Genomic DNA, 13,299 nt, shown 5'->3' with positions numbered 1-13,299 from the left:
CAGATTTCTGGCCGGGACATATGGTACAATACAATCGGCAAGATAGGATGGAGCTAGACCGTGTAGTATTTCATACGTAAGTAGTAAAACTTTAAAGTCACATCATAAGTGCACAGGAAGCCAGTGCAGGTGAGTCAGTATAGGCGTATTAGGCGTCATTTTTGCCATTTCTGATTGTTTGTGAGGGCACCAACGGGACTTCTGTGTTTGTGTGTTGGCATATGAGCGCATACAGAGGACAGTAGCATGTTATTAAATAGAAAGTTGATCCTATACCTCCTTGTCATGTTTGTTTGATATTCAGTACTGTATATCACTTCATATTGTGTTCCAAGTGTACAAACCGTCACTAAAATATGGACTTTTGTCGAGGCTGGAACACATTAGTCATATTTATATTGTTTCTTACGGACAAATTGGCTTCACTATTCAAACTTTTCGAATTACCATGCCTCAAGGTCAGGCGTGTGAAGGCCCGTGGACCAAGTGTTCTTTGTTGCGTGCTCCTGTCTGAGTACACTACCAGAAGAACCATGATTGATAGTCTTCTGTTACACATGAAGTGTGTAAGAGGTGTGGTCAAAAGGGTGACACTATGCCACCCAGTTGTTGTCGTCTATGTTTAGCTGCTTCTATTTAAAAGACTATGGAAAAAATGGAGTCAACTGTCAGAGTGAAGCAAAGCTGCTCTTCCAGACTCTAGGGAGGACTTCTGTCTGGACTCACAGCGAGAAGGTTTCAATGTCAGACTTAGAAGACGACAGCAGCGTTGAATCTCGGCCATGTTCTCCATCCGCTGTCCTTTCGGCCAGACTGACGGTGGTGGTGGAGGACACTCACTTCTCCGAGGAGAAGACATTGTTGGTGCAGAGTTGCGATTATTTCCGTGCGCTCTACCGCTCCGGGATGAGGGAGTGTCGCCAGGAGGAGATCCACCTGAAGTCTCTGCACGCCCGAGGCTTCTTCATCGTCCTGGCGGTCTTACGAGGTGAGGCGCCCGGTTTGGACGCAGACGACATCGTCGAAGCCATCGAGTGCGCCGCTTTTCTGCAGGTGGCGCTGCTGACCAAGCACTTGGTCCGCCTCATCGACTCGGACAACTGTTTGCTCATGTTACACACGGCTGCCACCTTCGGCCTCTTGGACCTGTGCCACGCCGCCGCGCTGTACATCCGAAATATGTACGCTGACCTGGAGGCCGAGGTCAGGAAGACCTTACCGCCTGAGCTGATTTCCTTCGTGGAGTCGCTGAGCCCGAGCGCTTTTGTGGCCGTCGGCGCCCATGTGACCTGCGGCACGGGCGAAAGCGTTCACGCGGCCTCCAGAACTGTCTGTTACTTGGATGAAACTGGGAACACCTGGAAAACTCTGACGGATCTTCCGCTGGACGCCAGCACCTCCATGGCGGGTGTGGCCGTCTTGGACAACAAGCTCTACATCGTAGGCGGCGTTCACGGCGTCCACAAAGATGTTGTCGACGCCAGTTTCTGCTACGATGTTTCCAAAAACAGCTGGATGCAGCTCGCTGGTCCGATCCAGCAGCGCTTCAACCTCAGTCTCCTGGGACAAGACGGCCTCTTGTACGCCATTGGAGGAGAGTACGAGCGGGCAGTGATGTCATCAGTGGAGGTATTTGAGGTCAGTACCGGCCAGTGGCGCTTTGCCGCTCACCTGCCTCGGCCGGCTACAGGGGCGGCGTGCACTAAAACCATGGGGAGGATTTTTGTGTGCCTGTGGAGGCCCATGGAGACCACAGAGGTCTACGAGTACGTCCCCAGCATGGACCAATGGTGCCTGCTCACCAAGTTGATCCGACGCCAGAGCTACGGCCACTGCATGGTGGGCCACAGGGACGACCTGTACGTGATAAGGAACGGGCCGTCGGACGACTTCCTGAGGTGCATGATAGACTGCTACAACCTGAGCACCGGTCAGTGGACCGCTCTGCCGGGGCACTTCGCCAATAGCAAGGGCTCGCTCTTCACCGCCGTGGTCCGAGGGGACTCAGTCTTCACGCTCAACAGAAGCTGCACTCTGGAGTACGTCGTCAGCGGGAAAACGTGGAAACCCAGACGCCAGATGAAAGGTTTCCCGCGAAGTGGATCGGTGTGGACGTTCCTGCTACAGATCCCAAATGATCTAAATGACTAAAGCACGAATAAATGAGGTGTTGGTCCGTCCAACACCTGTCAATCGTAGACTAAGCTGGAATCCATCGCACGCCAACTAGCAATGGTACTTACATCCTCCTAAAGTGGTCTATGACATAGATTATATTCTATGACTTATCAGCGCATCCATTGTGCGGCTTGATCACTTTAAAGGCCTACTGAAAGCCACTACTACCGACCACGCAGTCTGATAGTTTATATATCAATGATGAAATCTTAACATTGCAACACATGCCAATACGGCCGGGTTAACTTATAAAGTGCAATTTTAAATTTCCCGCTAAACTTCCGGTTGAAAACGTCTATGTATGATGACGTATGCGCGTGACGTCAATCGTTGAAGCGGAAGTATCCGGACACATTGAATCCAATACAAAAATCTCTGTTTTCATCGCCAAATTCCACAGTATTCTGGACATCTGTGTTGGTGAATCTTTTGCAATTTGTTTAATGAACAATGGAGACTGCAAAGAAGAAAGTTGTACGTGGAATCGGTGTATTAGCGGCCGGCTAGAGCAACACAACCAGGAGGACTTTGACTTGGATAGCAGACGCGCTATCCGACGCTAGCTGCCGACCGCACGGATGATCGGGTGAAGTCCTTCGTCGCGCCGTCGATCGCTGGAACGCAGGTGAGCACGGGTGTTGATGAGCAGATGAGGGCTGGCTAGCGTAGGTGGATAGCTAATGTTTTTAGCATAGCTCTGTCGAAGTCCCGTAGCTAAATTAGCTTCAATGGCGTTGTTAGCAACAGCATTGTTAAGCTTTGCCAGGCTGGAAAGCATTAACCGTGTAGTTACATGTCCATGGTTTAATAGTATTGTTGATTTTCTGTCTATCCTTCCAGTCAGGGGTTTATTTTTTTTGTTTCTAACTGCAGTTAAGCCCGATGCTATCACGTTAGCTCCGTAGCTAAAGTGCTTCGCCGATGTATTGTCGTGGAGATAAAAATCACTGTGAATGTCCATTTCGCGTTCTCGACTCTCATTTTCAAGAGGATGTAGTATCCGAGGTGGTTTAAAATACAAATCCGTGATCCACAATAGAAAAAGGAGAAAGTGTGGAATCCAATGAGCCAGCTTGTACCTAAGTTACGGTCAGAGCGAAAAAAGATGCGTCCTGCACTGCACTCTAGTCCTTCAATCTCACGTTCCTCATTCACAAATCTTTCATCCTGGCTCAAATTAATGGGGTAATCGTCGCTTTCTCGGTCCGAATCGCTCTCGCTGCTTGTGTAAACAATGGGGAAATGTGAGGAGCCTTTCAACCTGTGACGTCACGCTACTTCCGGTACAGGCAAGGCTTTTTTTTATCAGCGAGCAAAAGTTGCGAACTTTATCGTCGATGTTCTCTACTAAATCCTTTCAGCAAAAAGATGTCAATATCGCGAAATGATCAAGTATGACACATAGAATGGATCTGCTATCCCCGTTTAAATAAAAAAATATAATTTCAGTAGGCCTTTAAGTGAAGAATTACTTTTCTGAAATATTGGACTTACGCAAGTTGATGCAAAGAACGATGAGGTCATTGAAAGAAAAACACCGGGACTGAGCAACAAGGGTGTCACTTTCGTGACTTCTTTGCCGCTGCTTTTTGTGAACTTTTAGATCTGTCTCAAGGGAGCCTTTTGGCCATACTTGCACCGGAGACCAGCTACCGGAGAGACCACGGAGGAGATGCGGAGCAAGATACAGGGCTGCGTTGAGTGTCGGGATGGACGAGCTTCACTGGAGGGATTTTTACTCATCCACGCGGCATGGACATTGGCCGGGGGCTAGTGGGCAGCCTAGGACGAAGTCGGCTATTGTTGGCGGATGAGACTTAAATACATATTACATATATACATATATATACCTTCTTTGACCATCTGTTACCTTGTTTGAGCTTCTTTTTCCTTTTTATTTACCACTTTAACTAGAGATGTCCGATAATGGCTTTTTTGCCGATATCCAAAATTCCGATTATTGTCCAACACTTAATTACTGATTCCGATATCAACCGATACCGATATATACAGTCGTGGACTGAACACATTATTATGCCTAATTTTGTTGTGATGCCCCGCTGGATGCATTAAACAATGTAACAAAGGTTTTCCAAAATAAATCAACACAAGTTATGGAAAAAAATGCCAACATGGCACTGCCATATTTATTATTGAAGTCACAAAGTGCATTATTTTTTTTAACATGCCTCAAAACAGCAGCTTGGATTTTGGGATATGCTCTCCCTGAGAAAGCATGAGGAGGTTGAGGTGGGCGGGGTTGGGGGGGGGGGGGGCGGGGTTCAGGAGGGAGTAGCGAGGGGGTGTATATTGTAGCGTCCCGGAAGAGTTAGTGCTGCAAGGGGTTCTGGGTATTTGTTCTGTTGTGTTTATGTTGTGTTACGGTGCGGATGTTCTCCCGAAATGTGTTTGTCATTCTTGTTTGGTGTGGGTTCACAGTGTGGCGCATATTTGTAACAGTGTTAAAGTTGTTTATACGGCCACCCTCAGTGTGACCTGTATGGCTGTCAACCAAGTATGCCTTGCATTCACTTGTGTGTGTGAAAAGCGGTAGGTATTATGTGACTGGGCCGGCACGCAAAGGCAGTGCCTTTAAGTTTTATTGGCGCTCTGAACTTCTCCCTACGTCCGTGTACACAGCGGCGTTTTAAAAAGTCATACATTTTACTTTTTGAAACCGGACATCCCTAATTTAAACCTTTTATTTACCTTCTTTTTGACCATCTTTGCCCTTGTTTTATCTTATCTATGAACCTTGTATATTATTTTTCTTCTTTGACTGTCTTTTACCTGAATTTATCTTCTTTTATCTTTTATTCACCTTTTTACCTTCCATTAAAATTATTTTACCCTTGTATGTACTCTATTTACTTTTCTTTTTTTTTTACCTTCTTTTACCATCTGTTACCTTGTTTTATCTTCTTTTTCCTTCTTTAAGTTAACTTAAAGTACCAATGATTGTCACACGCACACACTAGGTGTGGTGAAATTTGTCCACTGCATTTGACCCATCCCCAGGGTTTTGAACTCATGACATACTGATGTTAGGGCGGACACTCTAACCACTAGGCCACTTACGTTTTCTTTACCTTTTTTGACCATATTTTATTTTATTTTATTTTATTTTATTTTATTTTATTTTATTTTATTTTATTTTATTTTATTTTGCCGTGTTTGATCCTCTATTACCTGCTATATTCTTTTTTTCTATTTCTTTTTTTCTTTTCTTTTTACCTTTATTACCTTCTATTTAAATAATTTGACCATTTTATGGACCTTGTTTTGTTACTGTCCTTGGTTTCTCTGGCTCCCTCTAGTGTCCATGAGGCGTCAACGCGTCCTTAGAAGGAGACGGAAGTCCTTCGGTGTTGTTGTGACTGGTGAAAGTCCCAAAACTAGTCCTGAAGAATGCTGGATGATAGTTTGAGCCAAGTCAAGCCGATCGACATCTGCAAGTTCATCCTCAACACCGAAAGTTATCTGGAACACAAACTTGCACGTTTAAGTGTGTGACGTGGACGTGTGTAAATGTGACAACAACTAGGTGAGGTTGTTCTAACGTCAGAGTCACGTGACCACATTCTCTGCCTGCCGTGTGACCTTTAACCCTTTGCGCAATAAGGATTTTAACATTGTGGACTTCAAAACATCCACCAACACCTCACTGAGCCAGCAGGTAAGAACATTCAAATGGAGTTTCATTTGTGTGCTTATTACCAAAACTTTCTTTAAACACTGAATTTATGGAGCTGGTTTGTTTGCCTTTATATTATTATTAGGGCTGTGAATCTTTGGGTGTCCCACGATTCGATTCAATATCGATTCTTGTGGTCACGATTCGATTCAAAATCGTGTTTTTTTTTCCAGTTCAACACGATTCTCGATTCAAAAACAATTTTTTTCCCGATTCAAAACAATTCTTTATTCATTCAATACATAGATTTCAGCAGGATCTACCCCAGTCTGCTGACATGCAAGCAGAGTAGTAGATTTTTGTAAAAAGCTTTTATAATTGTAAAGGACAATGTTTTGTCAACTGATTGCAATAATGTAAATTTGTTTTAACTATTAAATGAACCAAAAATAGGACTTATTTTATCTTTGTGAAAATTGTCAAGCTTATGAGATGTGATGCAAGTGTAAGTCACTGTGACACTATTGTTCATTTATTTTTATTTTTATAAATGTCTAATGATAATGTCAATGAGGGATTTTTAATCACTGCTATGTTGGAATTGTAACTAATATTGATACTGTTGTTGACAATATTCATTTTTGTTTCACTACTTTTGGTTTGTTCTGTGTCGTGTTTGTGTCTCCTCTCAATTGCTCTGTTTATTGCAGTTCTGAGTGTTGCTGGGTCGGGTTTGGTTTTGGAATTGGATTGCATTGTTAGGGTATTGCTGTATATTGTTTTGTTGGATTGATTAATTAAAAAAAATAAATAAATAAAATAAAATAAAAAATTGGAAAAATAAATATATATATAAAAAAAAAAATTGATTTTAAAAAAATGAGAATCGATTCTGAATCGCACAACGTGAGAATCGCGAATTTTTCCCCACACCCCTAATTCTTCTTCTTTTTTTTTTTTTACATCAAATTATGCTGACAATTTAGTTGAATTAATAGTTCAGTGTGTAAAAAATCAGTCCAAAAATGCAGTGTAAAACATTAAAAAAATGATGTATAGTGTATAGTAATGTAGTGTAAACAACAAGTGTTAAAAAATAAGTGTAAAAAATTAAGTGTACAAAAATTAAATGTAAAAAAAAAAATCAGGGTATACAAATTGTTTGTGAAAAAAAAATGTGTTTATTAAATTTCACTGTGTTAGAATGTAATGTAAACAAATATATGTGCAAAAACATCAGTGTAAAAATCACTATGTGTAACAAATGTAGTGTATACAAACTTAGTGTAAATAAATCAATGTAAAAAATTGATTGTAAAAAATGAGTGTATACTATTTGATGTAAATAAATCAATGTAAAAAATTGATTGTAAAAAATGAGTGTATACAATTAGATGTAAAAATTGAGTGTATACAAATGTCACTGTAAAAAATGAGTGTATAAAATTTGATGTAAAAAATTGAGTGTATACAAATTTCACAGTAAAATAAAATAGTGTATTAAAATTCAACGTATAAAAATTTAGTGTAAAAAAATAAAAACATTTTGTTTTACAAAAACCTTTGAAAAAAATTGGTGTTTAAAAATTCTGTGTAAAAATAGTGTATTAAAACTCAATGTATAAAACTTCAATGTACAACATTTCAATGTAAAAAATAAGTATAACATTTCTATGTATAACAATTTAGTGAATACAAAGTCAGTTAAAAAAAAATCAGTGTATACAAATTGTTTGTGAAAATATACATATATTTTTAAATTTACTGTGTTATAGTGTAATGTATACAGATATATGTGCAAAAACATCAGTGTAAAATAATTAAGTGTAACAAATGTAGTGTATAAACATTTAGTGTAAATAAATCAATGTAATAAATTGAGTGTAAAAAATTGAGTATACACAAACTCAGTATATTCAAATTGAGTGTAGACAAATTCAGTGCAAACAAATTCAGGATAATTTTTTTTAAAAAATTTGGTGTAACAAATGTGTATACAAATTTAGTATAAAAAAAATAAATGTAATAAATTGATTGTAAAAAATGAGTCCATACATTTTTTTGTAATAAATTGAGTGTACAAAAATTCCATGAAAAAAAAAATCAGTGTTTACAAAAACATCAGTGTAAAATAATTAAGTGTAACAAATGTAATGTATACAAATTTAGTGTAAATAAATCAATGTAATAAATTGAGTGAAAAAACGGAGTGTATAAAAACTGAGTGTAAAAAATTGAGTGTATAAAAATTCATTGTATTCAAATTGAGTGTAGACAAATTCAGTGCAATTCAGTGTATACTAATTTCACAGTAAAAAAATTAGTGTATTAAAATTCAACTTATACAAATTTAGTGTACACAAACTCAGTGTATAGAAATTTCACTGTAAAAGAATTCAGTGTATTAAAATTCAACGTATACTAATTTAGTGTAAAAAAACCTTTGAAAAAAAATATCAGTGTTTAAAAATTTAAAAAGTATGGCGCAGTGGGTAGAGCGCCCGTGCCAGAAACCTGAGGGTTGCAGGTTCACTCCTCGCCTCTTACCATCCAAATCGCTGCCGTTGTGTCCTTGGGCAGGACACTTCACCCTTGCCCCCGGTGCCGCTCACACCGGTGAATGAGTGAGTTGTAAAAATGAATGATGGGTTCTCACTTCTCTGTGAAGCGCTTTGAGTGCCTAGAAAAGCGCTATATAAATCTAAAAACTTTTTTTGTATTTTTTTATTTATTTATTTTGTTGTTTTTTTTGTTTTTTTTAATTTTTTTAATTAATTTTTTAAAATAGTGTGTTAAAACTCAATGTATAAAACTTCAGTGTATACAATTTCAATGTAAAAAAAATAAGTATAACATTTCTATGTATAACAATTTAGTGAAAAAAACTCAGTTAAAATAAATAAAAAAATCAGTGTATACAAATTGTTTGTGAAAAAAAGGTTTATTAAAATGCACTGTTAGAATGTAATGTATACAAATATATGTGCAAAAACATCAGTGTAAAAATAATTAAGTGTAACAAATGTAGTGTATAAAATTTAGTGTAAATAAATCAACGTAATAAATTAAGTGAAAAAAAAATGAGTGTGTAAAATTTGATGTAAAAATTGAGTGTGTACAAATATCACAGTAAACAAATTTTGTGTATTAAACTTCAACATATAAAAATTTTGAGTAAAAAAATGTTGTTTGAAAAAATCAGTGTTTAAAAAGTGTATTAAAACTCAATGTATAAAACTTCAGTGTATAACATTTCAATGTAAAATGTAAATATAAAAATGTAAAAAATAAGTATAACATTTCTATGGATACAAATTTTGTGAATACAAACTCAGTTTAAAATTATGTTTTTTAAATTCAGTGTATACAAATTGTTTGTGATACATTTTTTGTTTATTAAAATTCACTGTGTTAGAATGTAATGTATACAAATATCTGTGCAAAAACATCAATGTAAAATAATTAAGTGTTACAAATGTAGTGTATACAAATTGGGTAAATAAATCAATGTTATTTATTGAGTGACAAAAACTGAGTGTAAAAAATTGAGTGTAGACAAATTCAGTGCAAACAAATTCAGGATAAAAAAAATCATAAATTCTGTTTAACAAATGTGTAGACCAATTTAATGTAAAAATAAATTACAAATAAAATTTGATGTAAAAAATTGAGTGTATACAAATTTCACAGTAAAAAAATTGTGTGTTAAAATTCAATGTATAAAAATTTAGTGTTAAAATTCAACGTATAAAAATTTAGTGTAAAAAAAATTCAAAAATGTTGTTTTAAAAAAACCTTTTAAAAAAATCAGTGTTTAAAAATTCAACATTTCTATGGATAAAAATGTAGTGAATGCAAACTCAGTTTAAAAATAATAAAAAAATCAGTGTAAAAAATTCAGTGTTTAAAAATCATGTGTACAAGTCAGTCTATTAAAATTCAATGTAATAAAATTGAGTGTATACAAATTGAATGTAAGAAAAATAGAAAATTCAGAGTAAAAAACACAAATTAACCTCATTAAGAAGTAGTCCTTTAGTTTTTTGATCAAAGATTTAATTGAATGTGTGCAGGTCAGCATGGACGCGGTCAAGCTGTCGGTCCGTCCGTCCAGAGGCCTGGTGGACGAGAAGTTTGTCATCCTGGTCCAGAACGCGCCCCCCGGCGTCCAGCTCACCGTCCACGCCTTCCACCGCTGCGAGGACGGACACAGCTGGGAGGCGTTCGCTCACTACGTGTCCGACGCCAGCGGCTCCGTGGACGGTACGTGGTCCTCCCAGAGACGCACCTTGGACCCCCAGATCTTTGTTTGTGTCTGCAGTCTCCAAAGATGTCAGCCTGGGGGGCACGTACTCGGGACTGGAGCCCATGGGTCTCCTGTGGAGCCTCAGACCGGTTCCAGGCAGCCAACGTGGACTCAGGATGAGGAAGATGAAGGTGCAGACCCCCATGGAGGTCACCATCTCCGTGCAGCGGGGTCACGGCACTCAAGGCTTCCTGGACCAGGTGGCGCTGGCCTCCCAGGCGGTGGAGCGCTGGTACATAGCGCCCGGCGTCCGCCGGATCCCCGTCACGACGGACGGACTGTCTGCGACCCTCTTCCTGCCCTCAGGTAAAGTCCACGTGACCAAAAAACCTCGTAATGATGAATAATAAAAACCGCCAAAAGGACCCGGACCTTTCCCCGCCATCCTGGACCTGTGGGGGGGCGGGGGCCAGCTGGTGGAGTACCGAGCGGCGCTGTTGGCCTCACACGGCTTCGCCTCGCTGGCCCTTGACTACCTGAACTCTAAGATCACCACGGAAACGGGCAAGATGGCAGACAACACCTACTTTGAGGTACTTTGAGGTTCTGTTCATCTCCATTGACTAAAATGTTTTGTCCACTGAATGTTTTGACATCAAATAATGCTGACAACTTCATTGGGAAAAATGTGTTAGCAAAATGTATTTATGGAGTGAAATTACTGCCACAATTTTAAAAACACAGAAAATTGTTGTTAACTCACACCAAATGATTGATGATTGACTTACCAAAAAAAAACATTTTTCAATAAAAAGAAAAAAGTCAATAAAAAAAACCGATACGCATTTAAGAAAAAAACGATTTTCTGCAAATAAAACATTTATACATCGGTATAAAAACAATTTTCTACATGTGAAAAAAATTATTTGCAGATAAAACAAACAAACAAAATAAATAAAAAGGATTTGCAAGGATAAAAACAAATTTTCTGCAAAAAGAAAAAGATGCGCAAGTAAAAAAAACAACATTTTTCTGCACGTAAAAAACATTTTTGTTTGTGGATTTTTGGCAGTAATTTGACTCCATATATGTTTTAAAAAATTCAGTTTGGTAAAATTATCTGTAAAAAAGAAAACCTTCCAAAAAAAAATTCTGTGTAAAAATTAATTTTGGTACATTAAGTGTGAAACAATCAATACTGGGTCAGAACCAGCCAATGAGGTGAGTTTGAAAGCAACATATTTTTAGGCACTGGAATGTTTTTTGCACTGAACTTTTCGATATTCAAATTTTTTTGCACTTAATTCTTATACATAGAATTTTTTTTTTTGCTCTGAATTTTCACACATACTTTTTTTTGCACTGAATTTTTACCTTTTTTTTTTTTTGGAAACTGATTTTTTATGAATGTAATTGTTTTTGCTCTGAATTTTTACACATAATTTATTTTTGCACTACATTTTTACACATTTCATTTTTTTGCACTGAATTTGTATACATTGAATTGTTTTTGCTCTAAATTTTCACACAGAATTACTTTTTGCTCTGAATTCTTACACATACAATTTTTTTTGCAAAAAATTTTGCCCATTTATTGTTATTTTGCACTGAATTTTTATACATGTAATTTTTTCACAGAATTTGTACACTTTTTTTTTGCATTAAATTTTTACACTTTTTTTTATATTGCTCTGAATTGTTATACATGCAATTTTGTTGCTCTGAATTTTCACACACATTCTTTTTTTTACACCGAATGAAAAAAAAAATTGCATTAAATTTGTACACATTTTTTTTTATTTTGCACTGAATTTTTATACATAACATTTTTTTTGCTCGGAATTTTCACACAGAATGACTTTTTGCTCTGAATTCTTACACATAAAAAAAAAATTTGGCACAAAATTTTTACCCATTTATTTTTATTTTGCACTGAATTTTTATACATGTATGTTTTTTTGCTCAGAATTTTCACACTTTTTTTTCACTGAATTTTTACACTTTTTTTGCATTAAAGTTTTACACTTTTTTTTTTATATTGCACTGAAGTGTTATACATGTAATGTTTTTGCTCTGAATTTTCACACTCTTTTTTTTTACACTGAATTTTTACAAAAAAAATTTGCATTACATTTGTACACATTTTTATTTTATTTTGCACTGACTTTTTATACATTCATTTTTTTTGCTCTGAATTTTCACATGGAATTTTCTTTGCAATAAATCTTTAAAAAAAAATTTTTTTTGCATATAATTTTAACATATTAAATTTTTTTGCCTTGAAGTTGTACATACTAAATTTTGACGAACTTAATTTTCCAACACATATTTTGCTCACAATGTGTTATTCAATGGAATAAATTCAGTTCACAAAGTCATGTCCCTGCAGACGACCTTCAGGGTCCTGCAACAACACCCACAGGTGCTCGCCGACCGCATCGCCATCTTGGGTCTCTCCTTCGGCTGCACCATCACGCTCAGGATGGCGGCATACTCGCCCGTTGTCAAGGTAACCAGGCCTGGATCGCCCTCGGTTAGAGTTTTGACCCACTGTGTGTGCGTGTGTGTGTGTGTGTGTGTGTGTGTGTTCAGCCCAGGTGTGTGGTGTGCATCAGTGGAAGTCACGTGCAGCCAGTTGATGGAACGCTGGAAGACATCTTTGCTTTCTACGCCCAGTAAGACCGTCCACTAGACCAATGATGAAAATGTGTTTGCTCAGCAGATATAAGGCCAACAGTCACTTCATTAGGGACGGAGGTTGTCACCAAACCACAAGTTCAGTCGTCCGTACCGATACCTGAGAACTTCCACCTTTCTCCATACGTAGACGGCACCAGGACAACAACAACAAAAACTGATTGGACAGAATTATTGCTGCAACTTTGCCGCCATCTTGTCGACTTCATGTGTAATGCAGGTTAATGACCATGAATTACACTTTGAAGTGTACACAGCACAGCATTTGTGTGTCTGTGTGCACAATATGTTTATGTGTGTGTGTATATATGTATGTGTGTATGTGTATATATCTGCACATGTATGTATGTTTGTGTGTATATATGTGTGTGTATAAACATATGTGTATGTATATATATATATATATATATGTGTGTGTGTGTGTATATATGTGTATATGTACTTATATGTATATATACATACATATTTAAATACACACACCCATATACACGTATACACACACACAGACATGTATACAAACAAATACACACACATGCACACACAG

The 13,299-nt window shown here is 37.5% G+C and overlaps 2 protein-coding genes across 2 annotated transcripts in view; both read left to right on the top strand.

The window, feature by feature from the left end:
* The first annotated feature begins 618 nt into the window (after positions 1–618).
* kbtbd13b (kelch repeat and BTB domain containing 13b) lies at positions 619–2,151 on the top strand. Its single transcript, XM_062040894.1, has one exon. The coding sequence runs from the start codon at positions 619–621 to the stop codon at positions 2,149–2,151; it is 1,533 nt and encodes a 510-aa protein (XP_061896878.1).
* A 3,350-nt stretch (positions 2,152–5,501) lies between these two features.
* The window catches only part of LOC133646983 (peroxisomal succinyl-coenzyme A thioesterase-like), a 16,286-nt gene continuing 8,488 nt past the window's right edge, over positions 5,502–13,299 (top strand). Inside the window, exons 1-7 of the mRNA XM_062042989.1 lie at positions 5,502–5,722; positions 5,801–5,854; positions 9,886–10,075; positions 10,134–10,424; positions 10,482–10,651; positions 12,448–12,567; positions 12,651–12,733. Of these exons, the coding sequence (XP_061898973.1) occupies positions 9,892–10,075; positions 10,134–10,424; positions 10,482–10,651; positions 12,448–12,567; positions 12,651–12,733 (848 nt within the window). The 5' untranslated portion in view covers positions 5,502–5,722; positions 5,801–5,854; positions 9,886–9,891. The remainder of the gene's footprint in view (positions 5,723–5,800; positions 5,855–9,885; positions 10,076–10,133; positions 10,425–10,481; positions 10,652–12,447; positions 12,568–12,650; positions 12,734–13,299) is intronic.

This window comes from Entelurus aequoreus, linkage group LG03 (assembly GCF_033978785.1).
Source record: "Entelurus aequoreus isolate RoL-2023_Sb linkage group LG03, RoL_Eaeq_v1.1, whole genome shotgun sequence".
NCBI classification, from domain to species: domain Eukaryota; kingdom Metazoa; phylum Chordata; class Actinopteri; order Syngnathiformes; family Syngnathidae; genus Entelurus; species Entelurus aequoreus.
This window is presented reverse-complemented; position numbering and strand designations above follow the sequence as displayed.

Bases quoted from the DNA above. Each gene is read 5' to 3' on its own strand.
- kbtbd13b (XM_062040894.1), top strand. From the start codon at position 619: ATGTTTAGCTGCTTCTATTTAAAAGACTATGGAAAAAATGGAGTCAAC.